At 35.1% G+C, this 14,661-nt stretch overlaps 2 protein-coding genes across 2 annotated transcripts; both read right to left on the bottom strand.

The window, feature by feature from the left end:
* Positions 1-1,465: 1,465 nt before the first annotated feature.
* Positions 1,466-5,565, bottom strand: LOC110756074 (uncharacterized). Its single transcript, XM_088248627.1, has 7 exons — positions 5,415-5,565; positions 4,380-4,535; positions 3,480-3,818; positions 3,254-3,330; positions 1,877-3,043; positions 1,685-1,786; positions 1,466-1,558 (listed from the first exon to the last, which is right to left on the bottom strand). The coding sequence occupies exons 1-7, from the start codon at positions 5,563-5,565 to the stop codon at positions 1,466-1,468; spliced, it is 2,085 nt and encodes a 694-aa protein (XP_088104753.1).
* Positions 5,566-8,141: 2,576 nt separating this feature from the next.
* Positions 8,142-12,924, bottom strand: LOC110756045 (P-loop containing nucleoside triphosphate hydrolases superfamily protein). The gene is made up of 8 exons (XM_021957422.2): positions 12,532-12,924; positions 11,637-11,741; positions 10,649-10,726; positions 9,789-9,939; positions 9,585-9,655; positions 9,233-9,329; positions 8,852-9,057; positions 8,142-8,507 (listed from the first exon to the last, which is right to left on the bottom strand). Exons 1-8 carry the CDS (start codon positions 12,697-12,699, stop codon positions 8,271-8,273), a joined length of 1,113 nt encoding a protein of 370 aa, XP_021813114.2. The 5' UTR covers positions 12,700-12,924; the 3' UTR covers positions 8,142-8,270.
* Between the last annotated feature and the right edge of the window lie 1,737 nt (positions 12,925-14,661).

Raw genomic sequence — 14,661 nt, 5'->3', positions numbered from 1 at the left:
TGGGAGCACTCATCCTATCCCTTGCAGACAATTAGGAAAGTTTGAAATTTAAAAAAAAAATTTGTCCCCCCATCTCCAGGACTCTACACTATAATGCCTTAGGCCTTTCAACCCAACTCCATTTAGTTTTGGGTTTGATGCTTAAATATCTGCATCATATCAGAGTGAACAATCCATGTGTAGGCCATTCAGCATTCAAGAAAATTCAAGAAAATTCAAGAAACTACAAGAAGTTATCAGACTGCCCTGAGAGAGGCTAGGCTCTGAAACCAGAGACTGGACTCCACATCCAGAATGAAGGATGGATAAGCAATTTCTCAGCCCTGCAGAAACAAGGGGTTAACATGACGGATCTCTTTTTAACCTATTGAAATGGTTAGGATTAGATCTTCAAAAGCAAATAATTAAAGAGCTAGAAAATACAATAAAATATATGAAAACAAATACAAGATTTTTGGCTAAAATGTCTGCCATTTTTTATTATTTATAAACCAAATAAGTTTGCGATTTAAGTCTTGGCTAGTTGCTTTTTAGAAAAAGAAGAAACATTCAACAACAGTTCAAACTACAAATTATAGAGGATGAATGGAGAGTTTAAGCAAACTCCATTCTTATTATTTATATACTACGAGTTCTCTAATCTCTTCCATCAAAAACTTCAGATCACTTTTCATCAAATGATGTATGCAGGATTTATCACTCTCTCTCATATATGGCCCTCACTTGAATAATGACTCCACAATGTTCTCCCAATCCTGTCAGCAATGAACAAAAAAGAATGTTAAGTGATTATAAGGGAACTTATCAAAGTAATATCTTTGATCAAATTCAATACAGTGACATTAGGCACTTTTAAACCAGTATGTGGGACTAGCTAGTCCTCAATTTTTACCTTAACCTACCCATATGAACATATGTGTTTTTTTTTCCTCTGGTTATATTCGATGTGATCGAACCCTTAATATATCCAAATCCTAACTCAATTTCCTACCCTCGTTAACTACTTGAGCTAACCCCATATGTACGTAGCATATACGAGGAACTTAACCTAACCAATGAGAAACTAACTAGTGCTCGACACGTATATATATATATATGAGAATTAATGACATAATGAACATACCTCATCAAGAGAGAGATTTTCTGGTGATGCCATATTCAATCCATCTCCATCTCCATCTCCATCGAACTCGAGGTCCACGAGGTCTCCATTATGCTGCTACCATCGATCACATTGAACAGTTTATTTGAATTGCATTTAGAGTATTAACAGTTTAAGCAATGATTCTTATTAGAAAACCAATGACACACACCCACACACACACATTTAAATGAAACCCCAAATATACATGTGTAATTCAAGGAGCTTAATATTGAAATTGTATTAGCCACCATCTAAAGAAAACAAATAAATGAAGTAAATAAAATCATATATGAAATGCATTAATATATGAGGTGATGCTTTTCATACCTGGGCAAGGGATTCTTTGTTTAAGGGAGAACTCTCTTGGACCACACTTGCACTAGGATCAAAATTCATGACTTGTTTTCCCTTTCCCTACAAAAAAGAGAGAAGATAATTACCAATTCAAAAATTATTAATGTCCAATATTATATATCAAGTCAAAATAAAAGCTTAATTATATCTTTCACTTCTCAGTACCACGAAAAAATTCAAGCATACCTTATCATCATCATTAACATTTCCAAAATGATTTTCATTCAAAAAGAGATCAAAGTCATCATCAGTGTCTTTAGCAGAATCCATGGCTTGTTTTCGTTTTACCTACACACGAAAAAGAAGATAATTGTGAAGCACATACCATGAAATCTAATTATATTTTCTCAGTACCATGAAAAAAAATCAAGCATATACCTGATCATTATTAATAGATTCCAAATGAAGTTCATTAAAAAGGAGAACACTAAGATCAAATGCATCATCATTGTCTTTCTGGTATGATGATGATATCTCAGTGGAGCTAGAAGAACTGTCCACTACTGTAACTTGGCTGCTGTTGTTGGAAGAGCTGAAAAGAGCACTACATTGTTGCACTATTTGATCAAGTTCTGAAACATTAACATTTCCTTGTCCAGCATTATTTCCTTCAGCAAGTATTGGTGAGAATTGGCTGCATCTAGAACCAGAAAATCCGTGAGATGACGAAGACTCCTTTTGGGGAAAATCATAACCGAATACCACATTCTCCACTTGTAGAACATTCCTGTTTTGATCATCATTTTGAGTACCATTATTGATCAGCAAATCACCACAATTATTATTGACACCATTTGAATCCCAGCCTACATTATTGAACACCGTCTGAGTTGGAGCCATTTGTCCAGCAAGCCTTCCTCCGCCGTCCCTACTAGTAATAGTCATTTGCATTCCAGTACCATAGCTGTTGTTGGTGTAGGAGGTCATCACATTAGAATTATTCCATGAAGCATTATTGGAATTTCCATTTCCAGTAGTTGTGAAAGGCTGTGGGGTTTCTTGAGCCTTTTGTTGGTACATATGCACTAGATTGGTACCAATATGAACTCCATTAGCACTGGTACCAATATGAACTCCATTAGCACTGTTTCTCCCAAAACTATATGGAATATCTGTAGATATGAGCTTCGGGCTTGGATTGGTGGTGGACAAATTTCCTTGAGCATTGTTTGATTGAAATCCAGAGCAATTGGCAGCTGGTTGCAAAGCATTTGGTGTGCTGCTCATCAAAGGCAGATTAGCAAATTTTGATGCAGCATATGGTAGATATGGATGTCCAGTGATGTATCCAGATTGAGGTGGGGATCCGCTGCTGGTAGCTTCCTGGTCATTAGGACGACGTCCCAGGAGACTCAGGTTGCTTGCATTAGGTTTAACTGAGAGCTCGAAATTGTCTCTAAGTGATATTGGTTCGTCCGGTGTGGTAGGTTTCTTTCCTGGAATGTTTTGATTCAGCAATGAACGTCTGGTGTGTTGGGAGAGGTCCATGGACAATTTGCTTACTGCAATTCTCCCTGCAACTTTTCTTAAGAACATTCTATATTTCTGAAAAAAAAAAAAAAAAAAAAAAGGGGACGAAACATTAATCGCGTCCATATGTTCTAAGTACTTAAGGAATTTTCGAAAGCACCACATAAATCGTTAATTAGTCTCACATATGTTAATTAGGCTAAGTTTCTAATTAATATTATGTTTACATACTTATTGAACCTGTGCAACTAACAGCTTTTGGGTTCGACATTAAGAAAGACAAACCTGCAAATGACTCGCGATGTTTGCTCTGGTCAATCCTTCCACATTCATGACCTCGAGAATTCTTTTCGGAACAGCCTCTGTACAAATTGAAAATCAATTTAAAACCATAACCACTAGAAGTTAGTTGATTAGTAAGTAATTAAGCCAAATCAAACCACACCAAAAAGAATTAACTAACTACTAAGAAAAATCTATGACCAAATCAAACTTGCTAGCTCTTACTTACTTTCCAGTCCTATACAATAAACGGCTTCCAAGAACCGAGCCTGAAGTTGAGAAGTCCATTCGACCTTGTGCTTTTTGATAGATGTAAAATCTTTCCCTCCCTGTGATGGTCTTTTCCTCTTGGAATTGCTATCCCCATTTGAGGAGGACGAAGATTCCCCCGAAACACTTCCTATCTGCTCAACAACAATGTGAGGATTTCGTGTTCCTTCATTGCCTCCCACAACAAATTGCCAGAGGTTTCTCACATCACTAAAGCAAACTGGTTTCACTATATAATGCGTAGCACCATGCTCTAGTGCTGCTAGTATGGTACTCTCTCTGTTATCAGTTGAAACCACTGCATCCAAGTTGGGGCCAATCAGAAATACAATCAATACACATACATACATACATACATACATACGTAACTAAAAAATATGACATGAGAAAAGATAAGTTTGTTAATAATGAATAAAGGAAAGCAATAGTTAGTAATATAATTAGGCATAGTTAGCAATTACTAGTCATGAAAGTTTAAGTTGTCACAAAACGAGCTAACAATGTATATTAAGCTTACGATATTGAGGTTGGTTGATGCTCTGGCCTTATGCTATAAATTCATCACAATGTACTCAGTTAGGTACATCACAACAAATAGCAATAGCTGAGCTAGCTTGCAATGTCAACGAGTTCTCATGATCTAATTTTTATTTGAATTAACCTATCTCTTCAAAATTCAAGTATCTAAAAAATCCCAATCTCCAAAACCCCAAGTATCTAAACAATCAATTGCACTTTAAGCTAGAAAGTATTATATAAAGAGATAAAGGGATATACAAAAGTGTGACAATAAGTACTTTGGGTATAAATTTATATACACACACACATAGGCAATAGAACGAGATTATAATTGACTCACAAATTAACGGCAGCTTGGATTCTTCTCTGAGTCTCCTTATTACTTGAAGTCCAGCCACATTAGGGAGGTAAAGGTCTGCCATAATGAGGTCAAATTTGTCTTCCTCAAGCAAAAGAGTAGTAGATAAGGCATGGATTGGATTCCTCATTGTCACAACTGAAACATAGCACAAAAGAATAATTACCATTCCACAAAAATATCATACAATCTAATGAGTGAAATGCAGTACCCTAATTTATACTCTTTAAAGAGTTCAAAAGATACGTATCTGCTAATTCTAAAATGGGTACGTATGTTACGTGAAGAGAAAGTTAGGTGGAGGTCAGACATCGTTGACGGTCATGCAGCAGTACGTACGCACGTATAATTAGATTTATTTCACTAATTATATAAAACACCAAGCTACATACATGGATCGGTGAACCTTATTTTATGATAAAAAGAATGAAATACACGACAACAAAAAGTGGTGAATAGAAATTCAAGGTATAAGAATGATTGGGAAAATGAAAAGAAATTGGATATATGAGAGAGAGAGAGAGAGAGAGAGAGAGAGAGAGAGAGAGAGATCATGGAGCTACACAATCCAATTTTGCCTTCTGACTTTGATAGAGTGAACGAAATTGAAGGGTTATAGAAAGGAAAAAACTGTCATATAACCGGAAAGACAGTAAAAAGGTTATGTCCTATAATGAAAAGAAGATTTTTACAACTCCAATAGAAATCTAAAAATGAAATATCTACTTAAAATGAAAGAATTGTTTAGATTATATAACCAAATTGAAATCAAGGTTGCACCGCAACTCTATCCAAATTGAACTAATGTACACAAGAAAAGAAAAGAATAAGAGAAAAAAATTAGAAATCTATTACTTTTCTTTGCTCATAAGTTCATAGAAATCTCTATATTACTTTTTTTCTCCAGAAAATATATGTATTTTGGAGAGAAAATTGCTTATTTTTCATTTCCATTGTAACAGTTGAAAAAAAAAAGAAAAAAAAGAGGAAGAAAATCACGGGACCTAAATTAGGTACCTTCATGCTTTAAAAGTTTAAGCAGGCCTGAAATAAAGGTAAGAAACTCTGCATCATCATCCACAACAAGTACACGAAGTTTCTTGGGATAGCTGCTTGTGTTCATGATGAGATCAGATTGAGAGCCTTGCAAACTCTTATCACCATACATTCTTAAAAAACCTCTGTCAAGCGACTGAGAGAGATATATGAACCAGGAAAAATCAAAGAAGGTTACAAGCTGGTAGAGAGAGATAGAGACAAGGTTAGGGAAGAGACAGAGATAGTGAGCTAAAGTGAAGCTTGTGAGAGGGAGAGAGAGGGAGAGAGGTTTTGTCCCTATTAATCTTATGAACAGCCTATATATAATGGCTACGGACAGATTATGAAGCCATCACAAATTGCTATGCCACAGGCTATTTTGCTGGTAATTAATTCAGTATCTAGAGCAATGTTTATCATTTATTACAATTTTCCAAAAAAGAACAAGTCCTTGCATACTCTTACAAAGAAGAAAACTTTCAGTGGGCTTCAGTTTCATGTCTTTTCTTTAATTCTAACTAATCTTTTCTAGTACTTTGATTTTCATCCAGCACACAGTATTTTTGTTCGTGCACATGAAGAATCATATTATAGTGAGGCCTTGGCTAATAAAGGAATTTTAAAATTTTATGGAATCATACTAGTAGAGTAAATTGAAATTATTAATCCTCCTTAATATCTACAAATACACGGCCGTGGTGTTCATAGACAAACTTTTGTATACAAGGAGTACATTGTAGAGAGAGATACCAAGAGCGTACATCTGCATAAATCGATCGCGTGTGGAATGTACCACAACGCGTGTAAGAATAATAACCATCTAAATTGCTTAATTCAGTGTAGACACAAGATGAGTTGAGTTAATAATTAAGCACCATGGTTAGTTATAAATATGGTAACTAACGACTCTTCCTGAGAATGACAGGATAAAGCTCAGAAGGATTAATTACCTAGGAAAAAGTTGAAATTAAGGTGTGAAAAGTACTTATGATAAATGTTTAGATTCAAAACGTAGAAGAGGTTTATATATAGGAGGGAAACAAAACCTTTTCACTTGACCCAAATGGTGCTATAGCTTCCATGAACATGAAGAAGAAGAAGAAGACAGAGACCAGACCCTAGTGCCATAAAACACTTTCCATATAGTTTACTCTCTTCCAGATTTTAAATGAAATCTGAAATTTATTACTGTTCAATTGATTTATGGTTAATGAATTTAAGCTGTGTACATGCAACATTAGGGCATGCTAACAGGTGTGACATTCTTCACCCCTTGTTAAGTTACTTTTAATACAATACCACCTTGACTAATAATCTATGTGCGGCCCACATATTTAACACTAATCCTTTTTACACCAACTCTTATCTCAATTTGTAAACTCCAACTTATATCTTTTAGTATTTTATTTATTTATGTCTAAGTTCATTTATTGTATAAATATTTATATTTGGTTTAATTTTGAACCTCATTTAGTGGTAAATAGGGTTTTATTCATTTATTATTATTATTCATGTTTGGACTCTTTTCTAAAGTGGGTTGGGGGGTTTTGTGTAAAAAATTGGGTTTGGGCTCTGTCATAAAATTCAATGACATGCTTGTAACTTTTATTTTAAGACTTGATTGGTATATTTGGACCCGTTGAAAGTCAAGTAGGCTTTTTCGTAGAGTTTAGGCGTTGCAGGGTTATTTTATAATTTCGGTTCTATTTATGGGCTTATATGTGAAGCTCCTTATTTTTTTTAGTACTACTAGGTCACCAAATAAACTTATTTACTAAATTTTGTTCACTAAATAATTGGACAATATTTTATAATTTCAAATTTGAGCCAACTCCAAGGTCAATCTATTTCCAACAAGATATAATGAGAAACAACTTGTGTAGGGTTCTTGTCATATGACAATGCTAAGTGACACAACTCAGTTAAAACATGGCATGTGCTTAAGATATTATCATTAACTTTTGACAAATGTTAGATCTGAACTATGATCAATTGAGGAGAAAAAGGAGGACACTTATTCCACTAAGGTAAGGTGTTAGGATTTAACTGTTTGTTACATAGGATTTACTTATTTGTGGAACAATTACTTGTTTGTTACATAGGATTTAACTGTTTGATGACAACTCCACCCTGGGCACCCACTCCTATATGCATCGTACTTTCCAGTACTGCAATCATCTAGAACTGTGTTGATTCGCATAGCTGAACCATTATCTTTGATGGGAGTATTTTTGCTCACCACTTTAACTCAAGGCGTACCATCACCACCCTTCTCAACATTTGACACATGTCTATTGACATAACCATAGTTGCATAAATACAAAGTAAAGAGTTAACTATAGTTATGCCAAGGGACACATGTCAAGTATTGAGAAGGGTAGTGAAGGTACACCTTGGGTTAAAGTGGTGAGCAAAAATATACCTAGTACCCTATCTTTGATACCACTTGTCAAATGCCAACATGACCTAGCTCGCAGTTTTCGGTCGATATTGCCCTTAACCACTTGTCATTCTCCATTGTGGAGTTTAGATTCAAACAATTTCCAATATCCCACTTAATATTTCAACATTCAATTCATGTCTTATTTCTTGTGGTGCTGAGATGTTCAGATGAACTTATTTGAGTAGCACATAATGTGCTAAATTCACCAGTTGCTTATTTTAGCACATGAAGACCCTGCTATCCAAAACATGGATGGTGTAAAAAGCTTCGGAGGATATATGCATTGGCATTGCTCGACAAGAATGATACTTTAACAAAATTACTACAAAGAATGACGGTAGTTTTCCAATAGCATAGCTTGAAAATAAATACTTACATGAAATTACTCCGAACTAGAGTTTTCTTGGAATAGAATCTAAAATGTAATGTCCAAGCCTTCCAGTACGAAAAAGATTCAATAACTTAGCTGCGATTTTATTTTGAGCATAATGTTCGGATTCCAGAGGAACCTGAAAAGCTGCGTGCATGGCCTTTAACTCTTCCTCAATAAGCCTTTCATCTTCCACATTACCATCGAAAGATGATATCACTTCAAAGAGTGTCCGACGAACATCATGCACTATGAAATCCTGGACGAAAAACTTGAATCTCAGTTTCATTTTTTAAAAGAATGATGATGGATCCAGAAACTTATTACTATTAGAGGTAATTGTATTTTGTATGTTAGATCAATAGCTCACTGACAAGATGTTTTGACCAAATTTTGTTACTATCATCTTTATCAATCTCAATTGGTATTGTCAAAATTATTGTTCCTAATAATGTAACAAATTATCCAAAACGCTCTTTTAGAGTTCTTTAAAGACAACAAATCAACTGTGAGAACTTTGGAAGAAGCGTAAACAATTATGAGACCTAGTTCAGAAATCATATGACAACATAATTCTAAGACTGACAACAAAAGCTCTCAAACCTGTGTGTGATCAGTGGGGTATTGCCTTTTTCGTTTCATGCCCATTTCAGAGCTAGTTGAGCATTCTATATTGCGATCTGCAAATGATCTTTCATTCTCACTGTTAGACAACTTTGCCCACTTCTTGTATTCATCACTCCTGTTCAAGATAGACAGAAAACACTGAGCTAGTTCTTTTTCCCCAGCAAAACAATCTTGAATTGTTCCTGCATGTGGAAAAGCAAAAATGTCAGAATTTTCATTGATCCCAGTCATTTTGCAGTTAACAGTGTATGAGCCAGGCACTTAGTCACTGTGGATAGGACAGACCTGCTACGTCAGACCAGAAACAGCAGCCATATGCCTATGGAAGTTGAAATAAATTGTCCGTAATGGTCATACCTGTCAAGGCTAGCTTGGTGCAGACCTCATCATCTAGAATATGTGGAGGCAAAACACCTGGGGTGTCCAACACATAAATATTGGGATGGCTTGCAATCTGGAAATAATAGCAACTTTCATTTGTAAAATGAAAAACTGAATGCTGGAATTGGAAACAGATATAAATGTTCTAATAATAGAGAAGAAACAAAACATAGCTGAATTACATTTAGAAAAATCGTGAAACAAAACAATTTCAGAACAATTTTGTGATTATTCCTTCTATCCACTGTTGGGGTTATTAAAATATATTCGACAAACTTAAACAATATACAATCTTAGAAAATTAAATTAAAAGACAAAGACCACAAACCTTCAAGCCAGTAATATTTTTTGTCTCACCGGGCTGTGGACTCACAGTAGCATGCTTCAACTTTCCTTTCTCTATAAGACAAGCAATAAAACTTACAATTTATTCAAATTCTACTGATAATAATAGAAGAGAATGAATTTATTATTATTTCCAACTAAACACTCTGACCAAATAAAAGTGAATGACTATGATTTAAAGTGGTACCTGCTGCACTAATCCTTCCAATTCGATGCAAGGAGTTGGCAAGAGCTGACTTGCCAACATTAGGAATTCCAACTAGCAATATTGTTGTGGTATGACTAGATTGATCAACTTTCTTCAATTCTCGGACTCTAGCTTGCAAAAAGTTCAACAACTGTAAGAAGTAAACCATCCTCAGTATTTATCAAACTCAAAAAGCAATAACTCCAACGAGGCCCAAATTTTAAGAACCAAAAAAGAACAGATTATTCTGCTTTGCACATTTATATACTTTGTAGAACCTATCAATTATAATTTTTTAATTGTAAGTAAAAGTTGACATATTAATAGAGACGTGATCACCTATCACATGCATTCTCCAGCGAAGCAGAACGCAGAACTGAACAAGACATTGTTCAAGTTAATTTTGAGAGCCCATATATTTTAGACTAGTTTAGCCAACCCATCAACCCAAGACCACACAATTGAGTTTCCTACTACATTTTGATTATAATTGGGGTATATTTCATCACCTTCCTTGAAGTTTGTAGTTATTCCACCACGACCTCACAGGTTTCAGAAATAGACACTTACCTCCCTGCCATCAGTGTCCATTTAGTCGAAGTTCCAGCAAATGGTTAACAATATCATTTTGCACTGCCCAAAAATTAGAAAATAAAAAATAAAAAATCCTCACGCCTCTATCCCTCCCCCTCCCCTCCCATTCCAGCACTGTGTGGTTATGGCCAACAAGTTGGTCTACATAACACCATAGAAAAATCAAATGTGTTATTGCCTCTTCTGCTTCCCTGTATTTTTGTTCCTCCCCTGACAAATGCATTTAACAAAAGAAATAATAAACAAGCATGATAGTTGCATTTTACCTGCTGAATGCTCTCTTTATTATGGGCATTGACTCCATACGAAATGTAATTCTTTTGCTCAAAGTACTTCATCCAATCCTATAAATGAAACAGAATATGAAAGTATTACAAAAGTAGAAATGAGAATGATTCAAGACAAAATACTAAACGGTTATAAATTTCCACAAGTGCATAAATTCTTGAATACAGAGACATTTGAAATAGCTAGAATGCAATTCATGAACCCTGAACTCCATAAGTATATTTAGCCCGGGATTTTGATTGCAACATTCTTACACACATTTATAGCCACATGCCCTTATGTATAAATGTCACAAACGGGTTCTACTTGCAAGAGTTAGGTTCTACACTAAAGTTGAAGGTAAATTTTCAATAATAAAGTTGATGGCTCACTGGTGGGAATAATTTGATTGGAAGCCATGAAATAGTAAACATGAAGTTAGCTTCCATACTAAAGGAAATGGAAAATGCCAATAACAAATTGGATGAGTCACAAGTGGGAGCAATTGGTTGAAGGCCATGAGAGTGGCTATTTATATTCCAACATTGTCTCCTTAATTTGTATGTATTTGATTAAAATTTGGCATCCAGAAAGAGTATGGGAAGGCAAAGCACAATATATTGATTTTATTATGTGGCTACAAGATAAACCCCACCCCAACAGAGCGACCACTACCAATCATGGCTTAGTTTTGGGGTGGGTATTTGTTGAGCTAACTGTTAAATCTTTAGGGTGGCCAAGGTGTGATTTAATTTTCTGGGTGTCATTTGAGGTATATGTAATTCCAACAGACCAAAAGAAAAAAGGAAAGGAAAGAAGAAAAACATCATTCTCAGTAGATTGACCAAACTTACAAGCTCTTTAACCATAAAAGAAATTCCAATGTTAGTTCATAGAAGATTGACCAAACTTATAGCACTTCATGCTTGAACACTATTTCTCCTCTTTTATCATGACCAGAAATAAAACAGCTAAAAAAATACACACCTTCAGTTGTGAATGATTTGCAAGGTCCATCTTGTTCATCACTATAATTCGCTTTGAGGAGGATGTATGGTTCCTCAGTTGGTCATACGCCGATGACAATGGAATCTAAAAGTAGAATAAATGAATCATTAATAGTTTGTGCAACTCTATCACAAAACATAAAAAGCAGAAGTATATGAAATGAAGTTGTGACTATTGAATTAGAATTTCGGAAACCACTCATGATATCTTTTCCATTTAAGATCTCAAGCAATCTGTTTTTTTATTTTTTTGAAGAATATTTCAAGCCCATTTTGTTTTTTCTCTGAAGAGCCAACTTGAATGCTAGAATACTTTGAAAATGGAAATCCATTACAAGATATAAGTTTCAAAAAAGTAAGAAAAGCCATATCTTCCTCCATCCACATCCATCATAAACTAACTCGCTTTTTGATAAGACATACAAAATTCTTTTGCTCTAAACGGGACAAAAGTGTTGTGACTTAAGAAACTATCTAATTATTTACGGTAGGAAAGAAGTGAAAGAAAAGCAAGAAAGATGGATATATTGAGCTGAAACGCACACCCAAAATGGTGAATGATAATTTTGACAAAATATTATTGCTCTACATAAGAATAAGTTTTACAAGAAGTTTAAAATGAAGTGTAAACTTTATGCCAGTTATTATAAAAAATCAGTATAAAATCAGAGGTAAAAGAAGCTTTCTTGTCAACCAAATTAAGCAAAACCTGGAAACCAAATCCACAGGCTGCATAAACACCTAAACTCGCTAACCCAGATCATAAACATAAAACTTTCCTATTAAGAGAGAAGAAGAAAAAAAAGCTACCACATGTCAGTCAGGCATTTCATCGAACACCATAGAGTGCGTGAAAAATACTTGAGTTATATTACCCTTGCATCTCTGACTTCGAGAACGAGATCCACCAATGGGATCCGTTCAGCGATGGCGCGAGAAGCAGCAGCCATGTGAGGGCTGAACCATCCGTTTCCAGAGCCTGTGCTGTTGGTAGCTTTTGTAATAGCCCTACCTATTTGTCTTGCCAAAGTAGCCGTTGCCATTTCCCTCTCGCCTGGAGTTCGAAATACCGTTTCTTTTTTTCTTTCCGGAAATTGAGTTTGAAATACCGTTGGGTTGGACTATCCGGATCAGTCCCGCTCACCTGAAAATAGTCGCGGACATAGTTCTTGCTACCGTACAGTTTGGATCCCACGGCTTTCATTAAAGGGTCAACTGCGGTTTTGCCCCCTCAATTATAGCATAATTGTTAATTTACCCACTAAGCTAATTTTTTTTTTTTTTTTTTTCTGGAGTTCAAGTGATTTGAGGAGGGGAGGTTTACATAATTATGGGTAATTTTCACTTTATTATGATAAAGTTTACCAACTTTTAGAGTTCGATACATCATTTATTATTATTATTTTTTTGTATCAGTCGCATACACAAAGTTGATTTTCTTACCATTTTCATACATGCCGTTAATTAATTAATATTTATTTATTTAATAGTATATGTAGACCATATGGCATCATATGAGTAAATCTATGTGGCACATTTGTTGCCACGTTAGCAGTTAACAGAAAGACTGACGACATGTATGAAACTAGTAAGAAAATTAACTTTGTATATGTGACTGAGACGAAAAATATTTGATGTATCGAACTCTAAAAATTAGTAAACTTTACCTTAGTAAAGTGAAAATTACCCCACACTTATTTATTGGGCTTGAAGATTTCAAACTTCTGTCCACATAAATGGAGGTAGAAGAGACCAACTTAATTATACTCCACAAACTTTTTTTGTTAAGAAACTTACTTTTACGTAAACCAATCCCCTTCGGCAATAAACAGTGGACTCTCTCCATCTCAGACCGCCAGAGTAATTCCTCCAAGTCCACACAATTGGAGCCCTTGTTGCAGCCCAAGCATGGCGCAAGACCCATGCCACTTTTGCACTGTAGGTGACGTGAAGACAAGCGCAAACTTCTTCCACTCGCCACCCACGCGAAGGGCCACAATAGGCACCAACAATGCAAGCGTGGGTGGAATTGTTTATTCATTGGAATCTAGCCCTTAAAACACTGGTGCAAGGAGAAAGTTGGTCAGGGGCAGTGAGTGTTGGTTGAATAACAATAATTTAATTTAATAATTACATTAAATTAAACAATAAATAAAATCATGAAATTAAACTAGACAGTAAAATAAAAATTGATTGATTTTTTCAGATAGAGGCTTGTAGATTGCAATGTCCTTGAAATAGAATTTCGCCCCTACTCAGTGCTTGTAGTTCTGCAGGTGTCTGCTCCACCAGAATACAACTATCTAAAATCAAAGTTCTAGCACTAAGGCTTTGATTTCTGGCGAAATATGTGTGTTTGTCTCAAGCTATGAATAGAAAGATGACTTTAAATGATTTTTGCGTTTTTGATGTAATGTAAACAGAACCAGGGCTCCTGTTTATATAGAGGGCTAATACCTGTTGGAGATAACTGTAAAACCCAATCAGACAAAACTTATCTGATATTTGAATTTTAAAAAATAATTCAAATAATTAATTAATTAAGGCCCATCTTTTGATTAATTGAGTATATATTATTTATATATTAATTAACCATTGACCCAACTAATTAGGCATTGACCCAAAGGCCAAACCCACAAACCACTCAATTGGGCCACTTGTATAGCCCAATCAAAATTATTCTATATCCAAGAGTAAGGGTTATAAAGACCTTCAAGGAACTCTAGTTTTCCAATGTGGGACTAATTTCAATTCAAACATGTTTGCAATGCCTTGCAAAAAACAATAGCGAGCACGTCCCTTTCCACCTAAGTTCAAATTCCCCTATCATAGATTACACTAATCTAGAGTAGTTCAGACTATTGTGTTAGAGTTTGTATAAGAAAATATACTTTCACTTAGTCCCACATTAGAAGGGAGTAGTTTCCTTTCATGGTTTATAAGCACCAACAGTTTAAGGGGTTGTTTAGTACGGTGGACTGTCATGGATTGGACTAAATCCTGAA

This window comes from Prunus avium, chromosome 2, assembly GCF_965620075.1.
Source record: "Prunus avium chromosome 2, drPruAviu1.hap1.1, whole genome shotgun sequence".
NCBI classification, from domain to species: domain Eukaryota; kingdom Viridiplantae; phylum Streptophyta; class Magnoliopsida; order Rosales; family Rosaceae; genus Prunus; species Prunus avium.
The sequence above is the reverse complement of the archived record's forward strand: the minus strand, read 5'-3'. Positions and strand labels throughout refer to the sequence as shown.